Source organism: Aythya ferina (assembly GCF_964211825.1).
Source record: "Aythya ferina genome assembly, chromosome: 7".
NCBI lineage: Eukaryota > Metazoa > Chordata > Aves > Anseriformes > Anatidae > Aythya > Aythya ferina.
Genome location: NC_140302.1, coordinates 27,597,058 through 27,613,249, shown reverse-complemented (window position 1 = coordinate 27,613,249; position 16,192 = coordinate 27,597,058). Strand labels below are relative to the sequence as shown.

At 53.4% G+C, this 16,192-nt stretch overlaps 1 protein-coding gene across 2 annotated transcripts; it reads right to left on the bottom strand.

Moving 5' to 3' along the window:
- Nucleotides 1-9,808: 9,808 nt before the first annotated feature.
- On the bottom strand, nt 9,809-15,301 carry ADRA2A (adrenoceptor alpha 2A). 2 transcript variants are annotated; one of them, XR_014695267.1, is made up of 3 exons: nt 14,814-15,301; nt 11,600-13,077; nt 9,809-11,494 (listed from the first exon to the last, which is right to left on the bottom strand). XR_014695267.1 is itself a non-coding variant. In XM_084526802.1 (2 exons), exons 1-2 carry the CDS (start codon nt 14,850-14,852, stop codon nt 11,773-11,775), a joined length of 1,344 nt encoding a protein of 447 aa, XP_084382928.1. In that variant the 5' UTR covers nt 14,853-15,301; the 3' UTR covers nt 9,809-11,772. The 2 variants fall into 2 exon arrangements, 1 of the variants encoding a protein (XP_084382928.1); XM_084526802.1 differs by having other exon boundaries at nt 9,809-13,077.
- Between the last annotated feature and the right edge of the window lie 891 nt (nt 15,302-16,192).

The window sequence follows — 16,192 nt, the reverse complement described above, 5'->3', positions numbered from 1 at the left end:
CTTTGGTTATTTATCTGTTTTAAACAGCTTGAAGAAATATCACAGCTTTCTTCCTATGATAGTGATGTGGCATGTTTCTGAAAGGACTCTTCAGAAATGAGGATTTCTCTTGATGTCCAGCTCACAGGATATGGCATGTTCCAGCTCACGGTGTCTATTTAAGTCCCGTGAAGGTTAATATGTTCCTGGGCGAGTCAGATAGGAGACCACACTGCCAGTCAATGGCACAGGGGGTGCTCTGAGCTGCCAAGGCGAAGAGCTTGCCTTGCTCACCCCCCTCAACCCAAGGGACTCGATGGACTTGACCGCCTGGCCCTCCCCATGCCACCTTACCTCTCCCTTGCTCTTTTGCCATCATACCAAAGGATTTGTGAAGTGGTCTAACGAAGGTGAGACCCCTACAAAGCCCCTCGGGACGTGCAGCTGACACCCGCTGACCTCCTCTTAGATCACGCATTGCTGACTGCTGACGCAATCCGGACCTCTTGGTCCACCCGTGACATCGCCCACACTTCCACACAGCCAGAGGCAGATGAACTGAATCTCACCAGGCAGGTCCGAGACAGATTTTCCCCTGTGGAGCTGTACTGTGCGGCAGACAAGTCCTTTGGGGAAGCCCCCGGTGCCACATGATGTGCGAACTCTTCAGGCCGGTGGCCTCAGCACCCTCTTGTCGCTGTGCTCTGGTGGTAAAGGCAGCAGGCAGGACTTACCCTGATACACACCGAGAAGATGAGGTGAAACCATCAGACCGGGGTGGAAAAGCATGCAATCTGTATATTTCAAATAAAATACATGCTCATCAGCTCCAAAGGAAAAAAAAAAAAAAATCCCCTGTAAGATCTTAGGAGGAGGCCCAGAGGACTTTGTGATCACTGCTTGGAAAGGGCAAAGCTGGAGCAGAGATTAATATTATATTAGTGAGAGGTTTAGATGGAAAACACTCCAAGACTCCTTGCATGCTGTCTGAGTTACTACCAAGGAGTACCCTGCAGGTTTTCAATCATTCTCAGGGCTCTGGCACCAGCATCTCTGTTTACAACCTGGATTCGCTCTGAACACAGCGTTCGCAGAAGCTGTTGGAGCTGCTGGCTTAAGAAAGAAACTGCTTGGGAAGCTGAGGCAAAGAAACGTGAAAAGGAGGGAAAAGCCACCTTGTTGCTTCTGGGAGGCTCAGAAACTGCACACCAGAGAGGGGAGGATGGCGAAAAATTAGCTTAAGGGGTTGAACAGAAAGATGGCTCTGATCTGGCCTCTCTTGCAAGGATCCTTCCTTCTTCTCCTTCTGTGATGTCACTCCTGCTTTAACAAATAATACTAATAATTTAAAAAATATTAACAGCATGCAGCTCCTTTCCTTAGAAACCCTTGCACTCTCCCAAGATGGCTGCCAGCAATTCAGCTGATGAACCTGCAGTTCAGCTGCCCCTGGGCGAACCCTGCCCACGTGCATTTCTCTCCGAAGCTGACAGCTTTGGGTTGTGCCCACCCATGCCCCTGGGTGCCTGCCTGCAAGCACATCCCCTGCCACGGCGAGAGGTTGCCTTCCCGTCTCCTCTGAAGTGGCAGGCTGTGTTAGGCTGCTCGGAATCACATTTGGTTCTCATTTTCTAGCAGACATCCAAGATAATATTTTTAGAAGAAGCTATACTGGTATTTGCAAAAAATAGCCTTCTTTGCTTTTATCCCAAATGGGGTCTTTTCCAAGTTTCTTTTCCTACTTTAGTCATATTTTTAAAGCTGTTTGCATTAGACAATCCGATCCTGGAAGAGCATTAATCAGACTCTCCGTGGGCTCCAGTTGCATGTGTGTCAGATGGCAAAAATACAATCAGCTCAGCCGTAACCTAATTTTCTTAAAGAGTGGATGAAGCCCCAAGCTGAGGGCCATATAAGGCTGATGGCGAGATCAGCCAGCGGCCGCGTGGTGCCACGGACAGCCCTGCACCAAGACGAGCCCCTTCCCAAGGCCTTCCCACCACAGCGGGTACCTGTCCCTTGAAGCACAGCTTCATGTAGCCCGTGGGATGGGAAGGGGAGCCACCAGCAGGACTCTGGTATCTGGCAGCAATCTGCCTGGGGAGCCGTTTTCTCTGCTTGGCTACAAAGACAGGTTTGGTGTGTTGTTGTTTTTTTCTTTTTTTGTTTTTGTTTTTTTTTAAGAAGATTCCTGGGAAAAGGGCCTGGGTTAAGGAGGTGCTGCAGCAGCATCCGGTGGCAAGGCGAGCTGGGGGGGCTTGTGTCTGCCCTGAGCCTTGGCCAGCCTCCATCCACAGGAAGAGGAGAGCAGAAGGCAGGGAGCCACGGGGCTGGGCTCCTTCCCCATGCGTCTGCAGGTGCCCACACATGTCCTGCAGTGTGGGGAGGCCCATGGGTCCATCACTGCTCTGGCCATGCTGCAAGCTCTGGAGATGCCCCTGCCCCAGGCAAGGACCATTTCCGTGGGCCCCATGTCGGGGCTCCCTTCCTCATCATGGCAGATGCAGATGTGGATCCTGCTAGGATGTTGGGCATGGTTTTAAAGTAAGCCTAGTGTACCCAAACCCAGGAACATAACTAAATTCTGCTGTAGGATGGGCGAGTGGGAAAAGAAGGGAGCAACTCCTTCCATAGAGGGCCAAACACCAGCACTGAAAGCCTGGGCAGCAAAGGGAACATACCCCAGCCCACCCCCTTCCAGCACCCCGGGCTGTCTGCTCGGGGGCACCAGCTCTCCTGGGCACAGGACAAGCTCCTCTGAGGTCCCCAGTGAGGGAGGTGGCAGAGAGCCCCTGTGCCCGTGTCAAGGCCAGAAGCAGAGGAGCCAGGAGAGCAGAGCTTATGTCCCTGGGGCTCAGGATCTGCATCTCAGACCTAGATCGGTTTTATGCCACCAAAATTCCCTCCACATGGATATAGGCTCAAAAAAAACTCAGGCTGAGGAGGAGTTTGGGAATAATCTAATCCAGCCTCTTGCCCCAGCAGACCAGCTCTAAATCTTTGCCATCTGACCTTCTGCGAAATGGGGCCCAGCATGGGAGCTGGGCTTGAAGATCAGAGACTTCAACAGGGCTTTAACAATTTATTCCTGCTGGGGATGGGTCCCAGCCATTCAAAGTCCCCTGAAGAGCTCAGACAGCTCCCACAAGCTAAGCATATCCCATTCTGGCTATTCCTTGTGTGCCCTTTTCGCACCAACCTGTGTGGATCACCCGCTATGGCACGTAAAGGGACATTTCCATCTGAGGGGAGACAAATGAGACCTCACAGACCTGCTCCTGCCCCCATGTCAGCCATGTGGAGGTGACACGACCCTGAGCATGGTGCCAAGCACGGTCAGACACTACCCAGCAAAAGAGGGAGCAGACCTGGGAAAGGTGCCCTTAGGACAAAAACCCTATATATCCCCCTCCTGCTCTCCGTGCCTGGAGAGAGGCCCCGGCTGCCCAAGCCTGCTAACCCAACGTGCTTTAAGTCACTTGAAAAATTCTAAATAATTTAACTAAGTAAGTAGCCTTGTGCGAACAAGTGAAACCCTATCTGCTGCTGCAGGAGCAGAGTGGATTTGTCACTCTAGGTTATAAAGCAATGCCAGGCTCTTACAGATAAAGCAGCGCGCTGCAGTATTTATAAGATATCCGAACGTGGTTTATAAATGTGACACGAATTCCTCTCTCTTCTATAGGGAACCATTCTGAACTGCCAGCACACAGGCAAGCAGCACCATCAGCTCCTAAGGGACCTTTGGTTTGCCCAAACCACGAGCCCTTTTCTCAGTCTCTGCTCACTGGCAGGTGCATTTTGGCACAGGAGACTGCTTCTGGTTAATACCTACCCCCAAGGCCCAGCAGCTGATTTCTGACAGCTCCATGCAGAGGCCTGGGCAGGGTGAAGGTAGGGATCACAGTCCTAGTACCTCCAGAGGTGATAAACCACCTACAAAACGAGGCACGCCCTGACCAAAGGACAGCTGTGCAGAGCCACGGAGGGAGAGGCAAAGCTCACGTTCATCAAGAAAAATAGTCAATAAATAATCCAACCAGAACCAGCTGAGCAGCATGGAAGGTGCTGGGGCAGGCTTCAAGGGGCCCATGCCTAATTTACAAGACCATATTTGCAGTTCACAATGAATTTCTGGATATTCTGGTTTATCACTGGCCTGTTCAAAGAGTGCTGCAAGCAAAAATCGAGGGCTGAGAGCTCAGTTTTGCTGTGGTTTTTCTTCCTCTGGTCTGACAAAGAGGGAAATGCCAAGCGCATTAAGTTTTATTATGTTTTCTTCCCCAATTAAGCTACAACCACCCACACAGGAGGACCTTTCCTGGGGACCTGCTGGCTGGCAGCGATGCCACCAAGAGCAGCGCAGCCGTTCAAGTGACCACGTTGCAGTTCTGCTCTGAGATCACCAGCAGCCACAGGGGAAAAAAATGCCCAGTGCACGTCCCAGGATTTCTTAAGGTATGGAGAAAGCCCTTCCCCATGAAGCCTCCTTGCTGGCTCAAGACAGATACAGCAGGAGAGCAGAGTGACAAGCAGCGCTTTGGGGCTCAGCAGGCCCAGAAGGACTGCCACATTCCCATGCAGGCTGGTAGAAAGAGGGGCCCAGAATAATTTAATCCCCATCTGCAGATGATGCTCCCATGCAGCTTGGGTCTTTGAACACTCTGGTGTTCAGAAAATGTTTGTTGCATTACAGCCCACACAAACATCCACTGGGGCTGCTATCTGGGGGAAAGAGGGAGCTAAATATTTAATTCCAGTCTCTTTCATCAAATATTTAATCTATTTAATATTAATTAAATCTTGGTCTGTATAAACAACGGCTAAAAATTCACCTCTTCCTCCAAACATCTGATAATGTGAACATGACAGTTTATGCCATCCCAACTGGGATGGCAATTAATAAGGGTTTTTTCCATCCTTACAGTCCCAGTTGTCATAATCGCAATGTCAGGTTGCTGGCCTCAGGTTTACCCCAACCATTACCCCCCCAGACACACACTCCCAGACAATGCTGCATCCCCAGCCACAGGAATCCGTGAATCTAAGGTGATGGGAACAGGCCAGGAATGGGCATTTCTGGGGACAATGAGCGAGGGCTAAAATAGGAACAGATCATTTCCACCACAAAGGACTGGAGTCAATTAACACCGGGCCGTGAAGGCAGCTGCCACCGTTGCATCTGCAACAAGCACCTTACTTTATGGCAGGAAACCCTGCTTGGACCAAGCCCCACTCCGACCAGTCACACCAGCCAGAACTCATTTTCTAATTAGCCCCAGTAGAGCCAGCAGCGATGAAGGATTGCCCTGCACACAGCACTGCTTACCTTGCTTTCCTCAGTGCACGGCCGGTTTAGCAGGGCAGCACTGAGCACTTCTGTTCCTCTCTGCTGAGCTGTTTTAAAGGCATCTCACCCAGACGATGAGCGGCGGTGATGAAAGCAATTATGCTGCTCTTCAAAATGTATTGGAAGCATCTTCATCATCCTGAGGCAGCAGTGCCAAAGCCCTGATGGTACTAAATTCTTCAGTGTGAGCAAGTCAAGTTATTCAGTTTATACTGGTTATTTTAGCTCTTCTGGCCCCACAAAATCTGGGGCTTAAAAGCCAGTCTTTGAAAATAATAAGTGCAGGATTGCTTTTTAGTAACTTCTCCGAAAGTTAAGCTTTTGTGCTTAGGTTGCTGGTCAAACCCACAACCAAGGGGATCAGAAGCACCTGCTTCCCCCTGTTATCTGCAGTAGGCTCCTACCCCCCAGCACCTCTGCATTTAGGGTGTGAGGAAGCCCCAAAGCCCAGCAGCTTGATGGCTGAGGGGGAAGTACTGGGAGAGCGAGCAGCACCCCGCTCAAGCAGGACCCTGCATGGCCATGCCTGTACCAGCAGCAAGCTCCTTCTGGCAAACCCAGCTCCAAGAGCCATCCCAGGTCACATATCTGCTTCACACAGAGGTGCCCCATAACTCCTGTGGGATAACCATGAAGTGAGGGGCATGGATCAGCATCACTGCGGCCGACCCTGCATGCCTGGGTCTGGAACAGGAGTCATTTGTCTACATTTTCCTGATGGCAAAAGTCATCCCGGTGATAAAAGGCCAGAATTCAGCATTTCACTCTTTGAAGACATTTGGTCGATGCAGCAAAGCAGAAGGTTGGCTGCAGTGTTTTCAATATTGATCTGTACATTTATTTTATTTTTTTACTCAGGGAGTTTTTCAGTGGCACTTTAAGGTTGCAAGCTTCACACAAATGCTTTGCAGCAGCTCCAAGCATGCAGCTGAAGGCAAAGCAGCCTCCAGCTGGCATTACTTTGTCAGAAATGTCCAGTGGTGGCTTTCTTTTTTCTGTGGAGACCAATTGAAAAACAAATAGGAAAAAGGCCATAAAGTCACAGCCCAGCAAAGCACAAGTGTTTTGACCAGCAAAGGAGCAATCAATTTTCTCGTGTAGAATTTGATTTAAAATAAATGTTTCTCATCTCTGGGAGTAAACCCAACAGCAAGCAGGTCACACAGCTCTGGAGGACTGCAGGGCTACTCCTGCAAATGCAATGCCCCGGCTGGGCCTGAACTGATACAGGCCAAATGCTGCAAGAATGGCACACAGGGAAGCGGGGATGTTTAGATCAGCTCACCTCAACTCCTGGTGAACCTCATTTACCCCATAACTCTTGCATTCAACTCAAAACACATTTTTGAAAGCCATCCAGACCTCCTGACACGGAGCATTGCTGAAGGGAAACACATGTTAGTGGAATTTCTCTGTTCACAGAGGGCACCACTGGCCCCACGAAGTCCCTGAAGATCCATCGATCCCCAAGGCTCCCGGGAAGGGTCCTTGCTCTTCCATGTTCCCTAAAATCTGCTGCTGGACACTGTCAGAGCCATGGCAGGAGAGCAGAACCTCAGATCCATCCCAGCATGGAAGGTGCCTCCTAACCTGGTCAATATGGAGCTGACCACCACACTGACAGACTAAACCAGAGCCAGCTTAAGCAGTTTGAAGCCAGTTAAAGCCAGCAAGTTTATGCCTTTACTGGTAGACATCTATGCCTCTGCTCAAGTGAAGGAGGTGCCTTCTTGCTCTGTTTTTTGTTTTTTCCTCACATTGCTCTGTTGGATTTTGCATGCTGTGACCCACCTCACCTCCCTGTATGTCTGGTCGTGAGATGTTGGCATCACACATTGGTGGTCTCCTGGGGGAAATCAGCACTCATGTGAGATGGCTCAAATGCCAAGAAAGTCCCCTAAGAAGGAAGGAATATTGAACGACCAGCTGAAACACCAGCATCTCATTTCAACACCTCCCACCATCCCCTAGCCCACGGCAGCAGGTCTCCTCCTCTGCTTGAGACAAACCTCATGCTCAGGTCAAGGCAGTTCAGAAAAGCCAGGAATGGCACAAGGTAGGAGAAAAACCAAAAACTGGCTCTGTATCACCAGGGCACTGCACAGCAGAAGTAAAGTGCCTGGGCCCAGCTCCCTCCTCATGCAGAGAAGCCCAAAGCCATGGCTCTGCTGGGGCTTGCTGGGCTACGTGGCCATCCACCCCCTATGTGGGCCCACGCAGGGCACTCTCCCTGGGACTGGCCAGGCTCAGGAGCCACGGTACAACCCAAGGAAACATGATTTAAGGCACTCCCCCACAGCTGTAATTTCACCTTGTCTTCCAGGGGCTCAGACTACAGCCCTCGCAGTTCACAGAGGGGTCAGGATCTGCTCGTGGAGCATTTGTGAGCTGATCGATGCTCTCTGCTGACCCTGCTCTCTCATCACTCCATTTCTACCACCGCAAGGAAGGCACAGCGGCGGCAGCTACGGGTACCTGGCACATCACAGAGGCGTTACCACAGACCAGCTGCACAGCGAGGTCCACAGCAGAAGCAGTGCCACAGCTCCAGGCGGAGCTGTCTGCCAGGGCACTGGCTGTAATCAAGGAGCAATCTCTGCAGTCTTTGAACTTTTCCAGCAGTGAAAGAGCAGGGAATATTCAGAAATAAAGTAACATGAAGAGCCTCAGCTGAGGAGAGCCTCCAGGCTGCCCAACAACCAGGCCGGCCACCAAACCCAAGAGGAACATCATGGGGCACCAAGCCCTGGGGGCTTGGGTGGGGGGACACCCACAGCATGGCACGGCTGAGGGACATGGGGTGAAACCCAGAGGGGCTCCCCCAGGTCTGTGAGCAAAGTGCCTGGGGCCAAGCCCATCCCTCCTTGGACAACCCTGAAAAAGGCTCCTCGGCGTGACCAGTTCCTCGTGTCCCAGGGAATGGGGGCAAAACCCCATGGGAATAAATGTGAATGCCAGCAGGATGAGGGGTCAGGGACAAACCCTGGGCTGGCTCTCTTCAGGCTCTGCAAGGACAACCCTGCTGCTCCTGCAGATCGCCCATGGGGACATCTGGGGACACTTGCCATGCCAGGCTTCCTCCTCGTGGCCGCACATCCATGTCCCTGAGCTGGCACCTTCCCCGCCCCCGCACGGTTAACATTCCAGCCCTGACATAAAAGGTTATTAAAAAACAACCACAGCTCATTACATCCCATAATGTGGCATTTGCATGGGAATGAGCCGGAGCGCTGAGGCTGCTTTCTCCAAACTGAGGGAGGAATGTGGGAGAGGGAGAACGAAGGGCTGGGCACTGGGACCGGGCCTGGGCTGCAGAGCCGCAGCCCCAAAGCAAAATGTGGGGCAGGCATGGAAATTTACCTCAACATTTACCACCACACAGGGAGAAGAGCGTTGGTTTCACCCCATAACCAGCACAACACAGCCCAAAAGGCTCCTGCGTCTTGGACGTTCCCCCCCTCAGCAGGCAGAAAGGGCCCAGGATAGAGCTGAAACCAAAATGACCAACAGCTCAGGGAAATGAAACACAAAAATGAGTCAGAAGGTGGCAAAGGCAGCAGCACAGTGGAAATTCAAACACTGGCCACAGGGACGGGCAGGCAGCTCCGTGCCAGATGCAGGGAGTCACTGTCCCTGCCTAACATAGTCCCTGGGGTATTTTATTGGGTTGGGCTGAACTGTGAGGACACGGGGTATTGGGAGGGACACAACCCCAAAAGCACATTGCTTTGATCTTTGATGAAAAAATGTGAATAATCAGCCACATCTCAGTTGTGCACAGCTTCACTGACAGCCCGTCAAAAACCCAGCCCCCACCCCCAAACCCACCAAAATTTGCTTTTGTCTGCGCTAGAGACTCGGCCGCGAGGACAGCAGAGAGCCACAGGGATGAGGAAGGCACCAACCCCTACATCTCCCCTGGGTCTACTTTGGAAAACCCCCCAAGGCCACCAGAGGGGACAGCAGGACACCCTGCCTCCCTCCATCAAGCCCTCCTGGCCTGCAAAGGCCACCACGCTGGGCAGGTGGGCACTCCTGCATATAGGAACAAGCACTGCCTTCCACCCCAAGCACTTCTAATCCCATCTGTAACCTAATTATCACAAAAAATTTCAGCAAAAGAGCTTCAGAAACTGCACCAGCCTGGCTTTCCCAGCGAGGGGCAGGAACGGGGCCAGGCTGCATTTCCAAGGAGCAAATCACACCTAACCTCTTTCCTTTAAGAAGCACGTGAACGCTCTTACCGTGGCATGAAAGGGGGGGGAAAGAACAAGAAACATCAAGGACTCGTTTGTTATTCTGCCCTTGCACAATGAAGTGAGCCATTGTTCCCTACCTGGGGTAAAAACGCCTTTCAGAAACCTCCAGTGCTTTTTCCAACGCGCTCTTGAAAAAAAATGTCAAGACCAAAGCTGCCGGAGAATCGGTGAACGGCTGGAAAAAATTACAGCTAACAGATTATTCAGAGGGTTTTCACACTTGATCTGTAAACGCTCTTTTATTTAATAAAAATAATCATCCATTATAGCAACTTCTGCTTGTGTTTTCTGTTGGTTTGTTTTACAGTAAAGCACAGTTTGTTTATTTGCTTTCCTCACGTCTTGAGGATTCAACTCTGAAAATGCAAGTGAATGTAAACATTGCTCTCCAGGTCCCAGGATGCAGCCGGGCACCCTCAGAGTTAATTACAAAGCCAAAGAGAGAGCAAAATCAACAAAACACTTCCAAAAGTAAAAAGGTATTGTTTTAAAGTCTCTTCCTTGCACCACAAAATTCCAGAGAAGGCAAATTCATCCGATACAAGAGACTTAAACTTGGCTTTCTCAAACAATTTCTATGATTTGTCAGCACTTGATAAAGCTATTTTCATAACATTTAAACTCTTGCCAACACATTTACTGTGATATATCAAGATTTTTTTTTCCTTCAATATTCTCCATAAATTTCTTCATGGCACAAAGATGTTACATTTGTTCTGTTCATTTTGTTTTTTATTATTTTGTAGCAGAAAAAGCTGAAAGACATTTCAGGAAAGGAGTGTAAAAGCAGTAATAACTCTCTCCTGCTCCAATCTCACAATATTTACACATTTCTTTAAATAAAAAAAAAAATAGTAATACATTATAAAATACAGGGGAAAGTGTCTGTAAGCTTCCAATTTCAGGGTTTTGCCCTGTGTAAGACGGAAAGAGGGATGCTTCGGTATTTCCTACGAAAGGTGAGTCTGACAGATTAAAAACTTAACTCTCCTCCGTTAATTCAGAAAGTTGGAACCACCTCTGCAAACAAACCCCCTCTGCTTCTGCAGGAAACCCAGCAGGATTTAAAACATCCAAAAAAAAAATCAATACAAACAAGATAGCGTGATCTACAGAGCCCTGATATTTGCTATGAAATGTTATCTATTTACAGTTGGAGGTGGGGGAAGTATGTTAGTGCTGAACACGTTTCGTCACTGCACTGTGGTATAATATCAGGCGAGATTAACTCGCCGGGAGCTTGGCTGGGTCCCAAGCCTCGCACGGTGTGAGAAGGAGCCCACTGCACAGTGTGAGAAGGAGCCCACCTCGCAGCCCCCCCAGGACAGCACGGCAAAGCCACCACTCCTCGGCTCTGCTCTAGCTCGTAACAGCTGGGAAGTTCCCAGCTGAGCCGTATCATAGCACGGGCAACACAAAAATTAAATACAATCAGGTATGACTCCAAAAGAAAAAATAATAATAATAAAAAAAAGCCGGTCTGGCAAGATGTGTGATACTAAGCTCTGTAGTCAAAAAAAAAAAAAAAAAACAAACACAGGACGGACATTGGAAATTTTGGTAACGTTGTCAGGCTGATGGGCAGGGGAAATGGCTCTAATTTTTCAGTGGTTTTGAGTTTTTGGGGGGTGGAAAGAGAGGGACTTTTAAGGTATCAAAGATAATTAAAGCATTCACAGTTTCAAAGCTGCTTGCCTTACAAAAATTAAGACATTCAGATTCAGGGATACAATACTGTATTTTACACGGGGGGGGAATATTAATTACATATACAATACAACAAAATAAAAAAGCCGACACCTCTGAGGTGGCATACTCCCTCTTTGTTGTTCATCTCACGGAGCTGCACGGAGCTTGTCTTTAAAGAGTCAAACTGAGCAGTCATGAAAATATCCACTGAGAGACTCTGGCAAAAGAAAAAAAAAAAAAAAAAACTAGCAAAGTAAACCAAGCAAGTCAAAAGCCATCCTCCCCTGGAAAGCCAAATGCCACGGCTCAGACTTCCACTTGCCTGCTGCTCCTTGCTGCTGCTGCCTGGCGTGTCGATAGGCTCGTCTCGGGTTTTGAGGGTTTCCTGCTCACAGGCTGAAGGAAACCATCCCATGCAAGCACAGCCCAAGGGAGCCATGCGTTACTCTCCTACAAAGTCTTGAACGATTAGTCCTGCCCAAACCAGGGGGTCCTTCAAACAATCCTTTTCCTCTCTATCCTACAGAGGATCCTTTTGAAGGCCCGCCTGAAGTCGTGGTTGAAAATTGTATAGATGACGGGGTTCAAGGAGCTATTGCAGTAACCGAACCAGAAGAAGAACTTGAAGAGGGTGTCGGGCACGGAGCAGCTCGTGCAGACGGCAGTCAGTGTGTAGGTAAAGAAGAAGGGGAACCAGCAGATGACAAAGACACCGATCACCACCGCCAGCACAAAGGTGAAGCGCTTCTCCCGGTTCTGCCTGCCCCTCCACCGGGACCCTTTGGTGGTCCTCTCCTCCTCCACCTTCCTGGGCAAACTGTCCCCAGGCTTAATCTGGCTCAGCTTAGTCTTGGCCTTTCCCCTCGACGGTCTCTCTGACTTCTTGGACTGGTTGTTGTCCTGGTGCTCGGAGGAGGAGGTCTCCTCCATGTCGATGCCGTTGACCTCTCCCTCCTGCCCGTCGCCTCCTCCGGCTGCTTTCTCCCCGTTGAGCTGGGCTGTGGCCGGCAGGTCCTCCTTGTCGGCCAAGCCGTTCTGCTTCTTCTCGGGGCGCTCTGCCCGCTTGTTCGGCGGCACCCTGGTGCGCCTCTTGGCTATCTGATAGATGCGCACGTAGACCAGGATCATGATGAGGCAGGGGGCAAAGAAGGAGCCGATGCTAGAGGAGATGATGTACCACTTCTCGTTGTTGATCTTGCACAGCGCGACCCCCTGGTCTGCCTGCTGCCCGCTCTTCTTCTCGATGGAGATGAGCGGCGGGAAGGAGATGACGGCCGAGATGACCCAGACGATGAAGATGATGCACTTGATGCGGCGCGGGGTGCGCTTCAGGTTGTACTCGATGGCTTGCGTGATGGACCAGTAGCGGTCCAGGCTGATGGCGCACAAATGCACGATGGAGGAGGTGCAGAAGAGCACGTCCAAGGCCAGGTAGATCTCGCACCACACCTTGCCGAAGTACCAGTACCCCATCACCTCGTTCGCCAGGGAGAAGGGGATGACCAGTGTGGCCACCAGGATGTCGGCCGAGGCTAAGGACACCAGGAAGAGGTTCTGGGGCGCCTTGAGCGCCCGGCTGGTGAAGACGGCGATGATGACCAGGACGTTCCCGAAGACGGTGAAGAGCATGAGCAAGCCCGCCAGGCTGATGAGGGTGACGGTGGCGTGCAGGGGGTACACCGTGCCCCATCCCGGCCCGACCCCGCTGTCGTTGAAGCTCCCGTTGGCCGCGGGAGGCGGGTAGCCCTCCTCCTCCCCCAGCTGCCGCTGGTACTCCATGGAGGAGAAGAAGTGGCCCCTCTCCGTGAACGGGCGCTCCCGGTTAAACATCAACCCCGGCTGCGCGGCCGCCCTCGCCCTTCGCCCCCCAGCCCCAACCCAAAAGGGGGGCTCCGGGGAAGGGGGGGGGGGGGGGGGGCTCCGCGCTCCTTAGGGCGCCGCGCCCGGGGCCGGGGCTGCTCGGGGGGCGCCGTGGGGGCGCGGGGGGCCGCGGCTCATCCCGGGCGCTGCCGGCGGAGGGGAAGCGAAGCGAAGCGAAGCGAAGCGGAGCGGGGGCCGGGGCTGCAGCCGGCGGCGGCTGCCGTGCTTCGCCCGCCTGCCGGCCCCTTTATAGCCCCGGATCAGGCCGGGGCTGCCGCGTCAGCCCCACGTGGGGAGGGAGCTGCCCCCGGTGCGCGCACACGGACACGGACACGCCGCGCACACGCCTGCTCCGCCTCCCCCCCCCTCAGCCCCCCGTGCTCATCCCCATCCCCACCCACCGCCCCCCGACCCTATTGTCACCCCCCTCTCCATCCCCAAATCCTCCCCCCCCCCTCCGCATCTCTGCCCCCCACACACTCCCCGCAGCCCACCCCACGGGGGTCGCGCCCCGCTGCGGAGCCGCAGCCCCTCCCCGTGGGGTGAGGACACGGGAGGGGAGGGGACACATGGGGGGGCTGCTCCTGCCACCCCCTTTCCCCCCACGGGGCTTCGTGCGCCCCCACGGGGGGTGGGGGGGGCAGCAGCGGACCCGTCCCGCGTGGGATCCCCGCGGGGAGCCCCGGGGGGGCACCGCCGCCGCCCCTCCGTGCGCCCCCCGTGCCGTGGGGATGCTCCGGGTGGGGTGGGATGGGGGGGACCGGAGGGGACCAGGGGGGGACCAAGGGGGGCCGGGTGGTTGCGGGCAGCGCGGGGGGGCAGTGGCACCTGCTGGCCGCGGCGCCTCACTGCACGCTCCGGCCCCCGGGGCCGCGGCACCCACGGGAGCTCTCGGACCACGGCCGAGCCCCAAAAGCCTCACCCCGGGGCTCGTCCTCCTGCCCCTTTCCTTCCCAGCTCCCCGCTGTTTCTCCCCAGCCCCATTAAAAGGAGGATGGGAGGGGGGCTGTGGTGCCCACGCCTGCCCCATGGGGTGCCCAGGGGGTGTTTTTGGCCAGCTGCAGCAGCAAAAATGTCCAAAAACGGGATGTTTTCGATGGGAAAGCAGAGGTGACGTACCTGGTGGCCCCAAGGATGCCAGCTCCCCGCACACAGCTCGCTCACCCCTACAGCACACGGGCTGCAGCCCTGACCCTCACGGGCTCCTCGCTCTCATTTTCAGCCGGCTCTAATGATGCTTACGCCGTGCTCCAGAGCCAGGCAGCTGGTAATTAATCGGCGCGCCAGGCGCTCGGGCCAATGAACGGATTTTCTCCGCGAGATGGAGGAAGCCCTGTCAGCTTCAGCCCCGCGCCCTGCCAGTGTTATAAGCCAGGCCCAGGAGTGGTGATGCCCAGCAGACAGAGCAGGGTAGGAGATGGATGGGGTCTGGGAGCGCAGAGCCTGTGGGGCTGGCACAGGATGGAGAGGTGGGGGAGTGTGGGACCCACAGTGCAGCACGCCTGGGAAGGTGGCAAGCCGTGGGGAGTGACTTAAAACCTGGACATTGAACCCAAAGTGATGTGCATGGACCTTTCCGTGCACGTTGGAGGAGTCTCCATTGGAGTGGCCGTGAGCTGTAACCACTGACTCCACAGCAAGGGGCAGGTGGAGGCACACAAGGTGCAGGGACTCACCTGGGTACGTGGCAAGGTGATGCTGGGCGCTGGGGCCATCTTCTGCTTTCTGCTGGCTGCCGGGAGCTGCGTGCTCTGCAGGACATGGGGCTCTGCCTCTGGCACCGGGGCTTGGTCTCCCTTGGGTGCGGGATCAGCAGGGGCTTCAAATCACCCCAGCAGAAGCCTGGGGACAGCTGGGAGCATGCTGTGCTCATCTCCAAGAGGAAACCTGGCACATCAGCACACTTTCCTTGCATCACCACCACAGCCATGTGTGTGACATCTTGGTGACAATATTGACACCTCTGGAGCCCCGGCAGCACCCAGCAGTGCCTGCAAAGCATCTCAGCAACATTACATCTCCCTCTTACCTCCTCTGCAGGCCATCCTGTAGCTCTGCAAGGCAGGTAGGTGGGAATGTCAGGGCTGGTGAGCACCCCCACGATGCCCCACAGCAGCCTGCAGCACACCCGTTCCTACAGGATGCCGTCTTATGAGCTCATCCCGCACTTTATGATAATTTGTAATAAAGCCTCAGCTCTCAGAGTCCTGGGATTTGCAAAGAACTGTGAATTTGTAGCCTGTGGAAGACTAGAGAAAAGCTTCAGGGGAAAGAAAAACAAATAGTAAATAAAATTTTTATATCAATCCCCCAGCGTTTGCATCCAGATGCTCAGTTTCTGAACGCGAGCTGCTAACAACGCTGGTGTGAGCGGCGAGGTCTCTGCAGCTCAAACCCCACCAAGAGCCTGATGAGAGGGCCCAGCACACAGCTCGTCCTCCTGCCGTGCTGACAGCACCACGCACCGATCAGGGGATGGGAATAGGGATGGAGTCAGGATGGATTCAGACCGGTGGGGGAGCAGGGGAAAGGGGCAAGCAGTAGGCACGGTGCAGGAACGTGCGGGCTGGGGAAGGGAGCTGCAGGTGCTCTGCAGCAGAGGTGAGCAGCTGCCTCCGTCGGCCGTGTACGGGGAGGTCTGGGCTTGGCTCGCTCGCCCTGATCTCCGTATTTGCATACACATGGCAGGAAGCCCTGGTTGTGGCTGTGGGTTTTGATTGTGCTGCTGGCTTTGCCTGAATTATTCAAAACAGGGTGTTGTGCAGGGAGCTTTGCTTTAGTAACCAGGCTCTGCCGGGGGTAACGCACTGAGAGCCCATGGCCTGGGATGCTCCGTGGGCTAACGACCAAATAGCCCCTCCTAACACCTTCCAGGGGGACAGCTTTCCCCCAGGCCAAGCAAACTGCACCCAAGCCACACCAAAAAAATAGAAAAAAAAAATGTCAGGGAAGAGGCAAAGATCTTCAGCAGGCAAACCTGGCATGGTTGGGTAGATCACAGTGCCACTGCCCTGTAATCCCAATGTCAGCAAACGCACCATCCATTTCCAGGGAG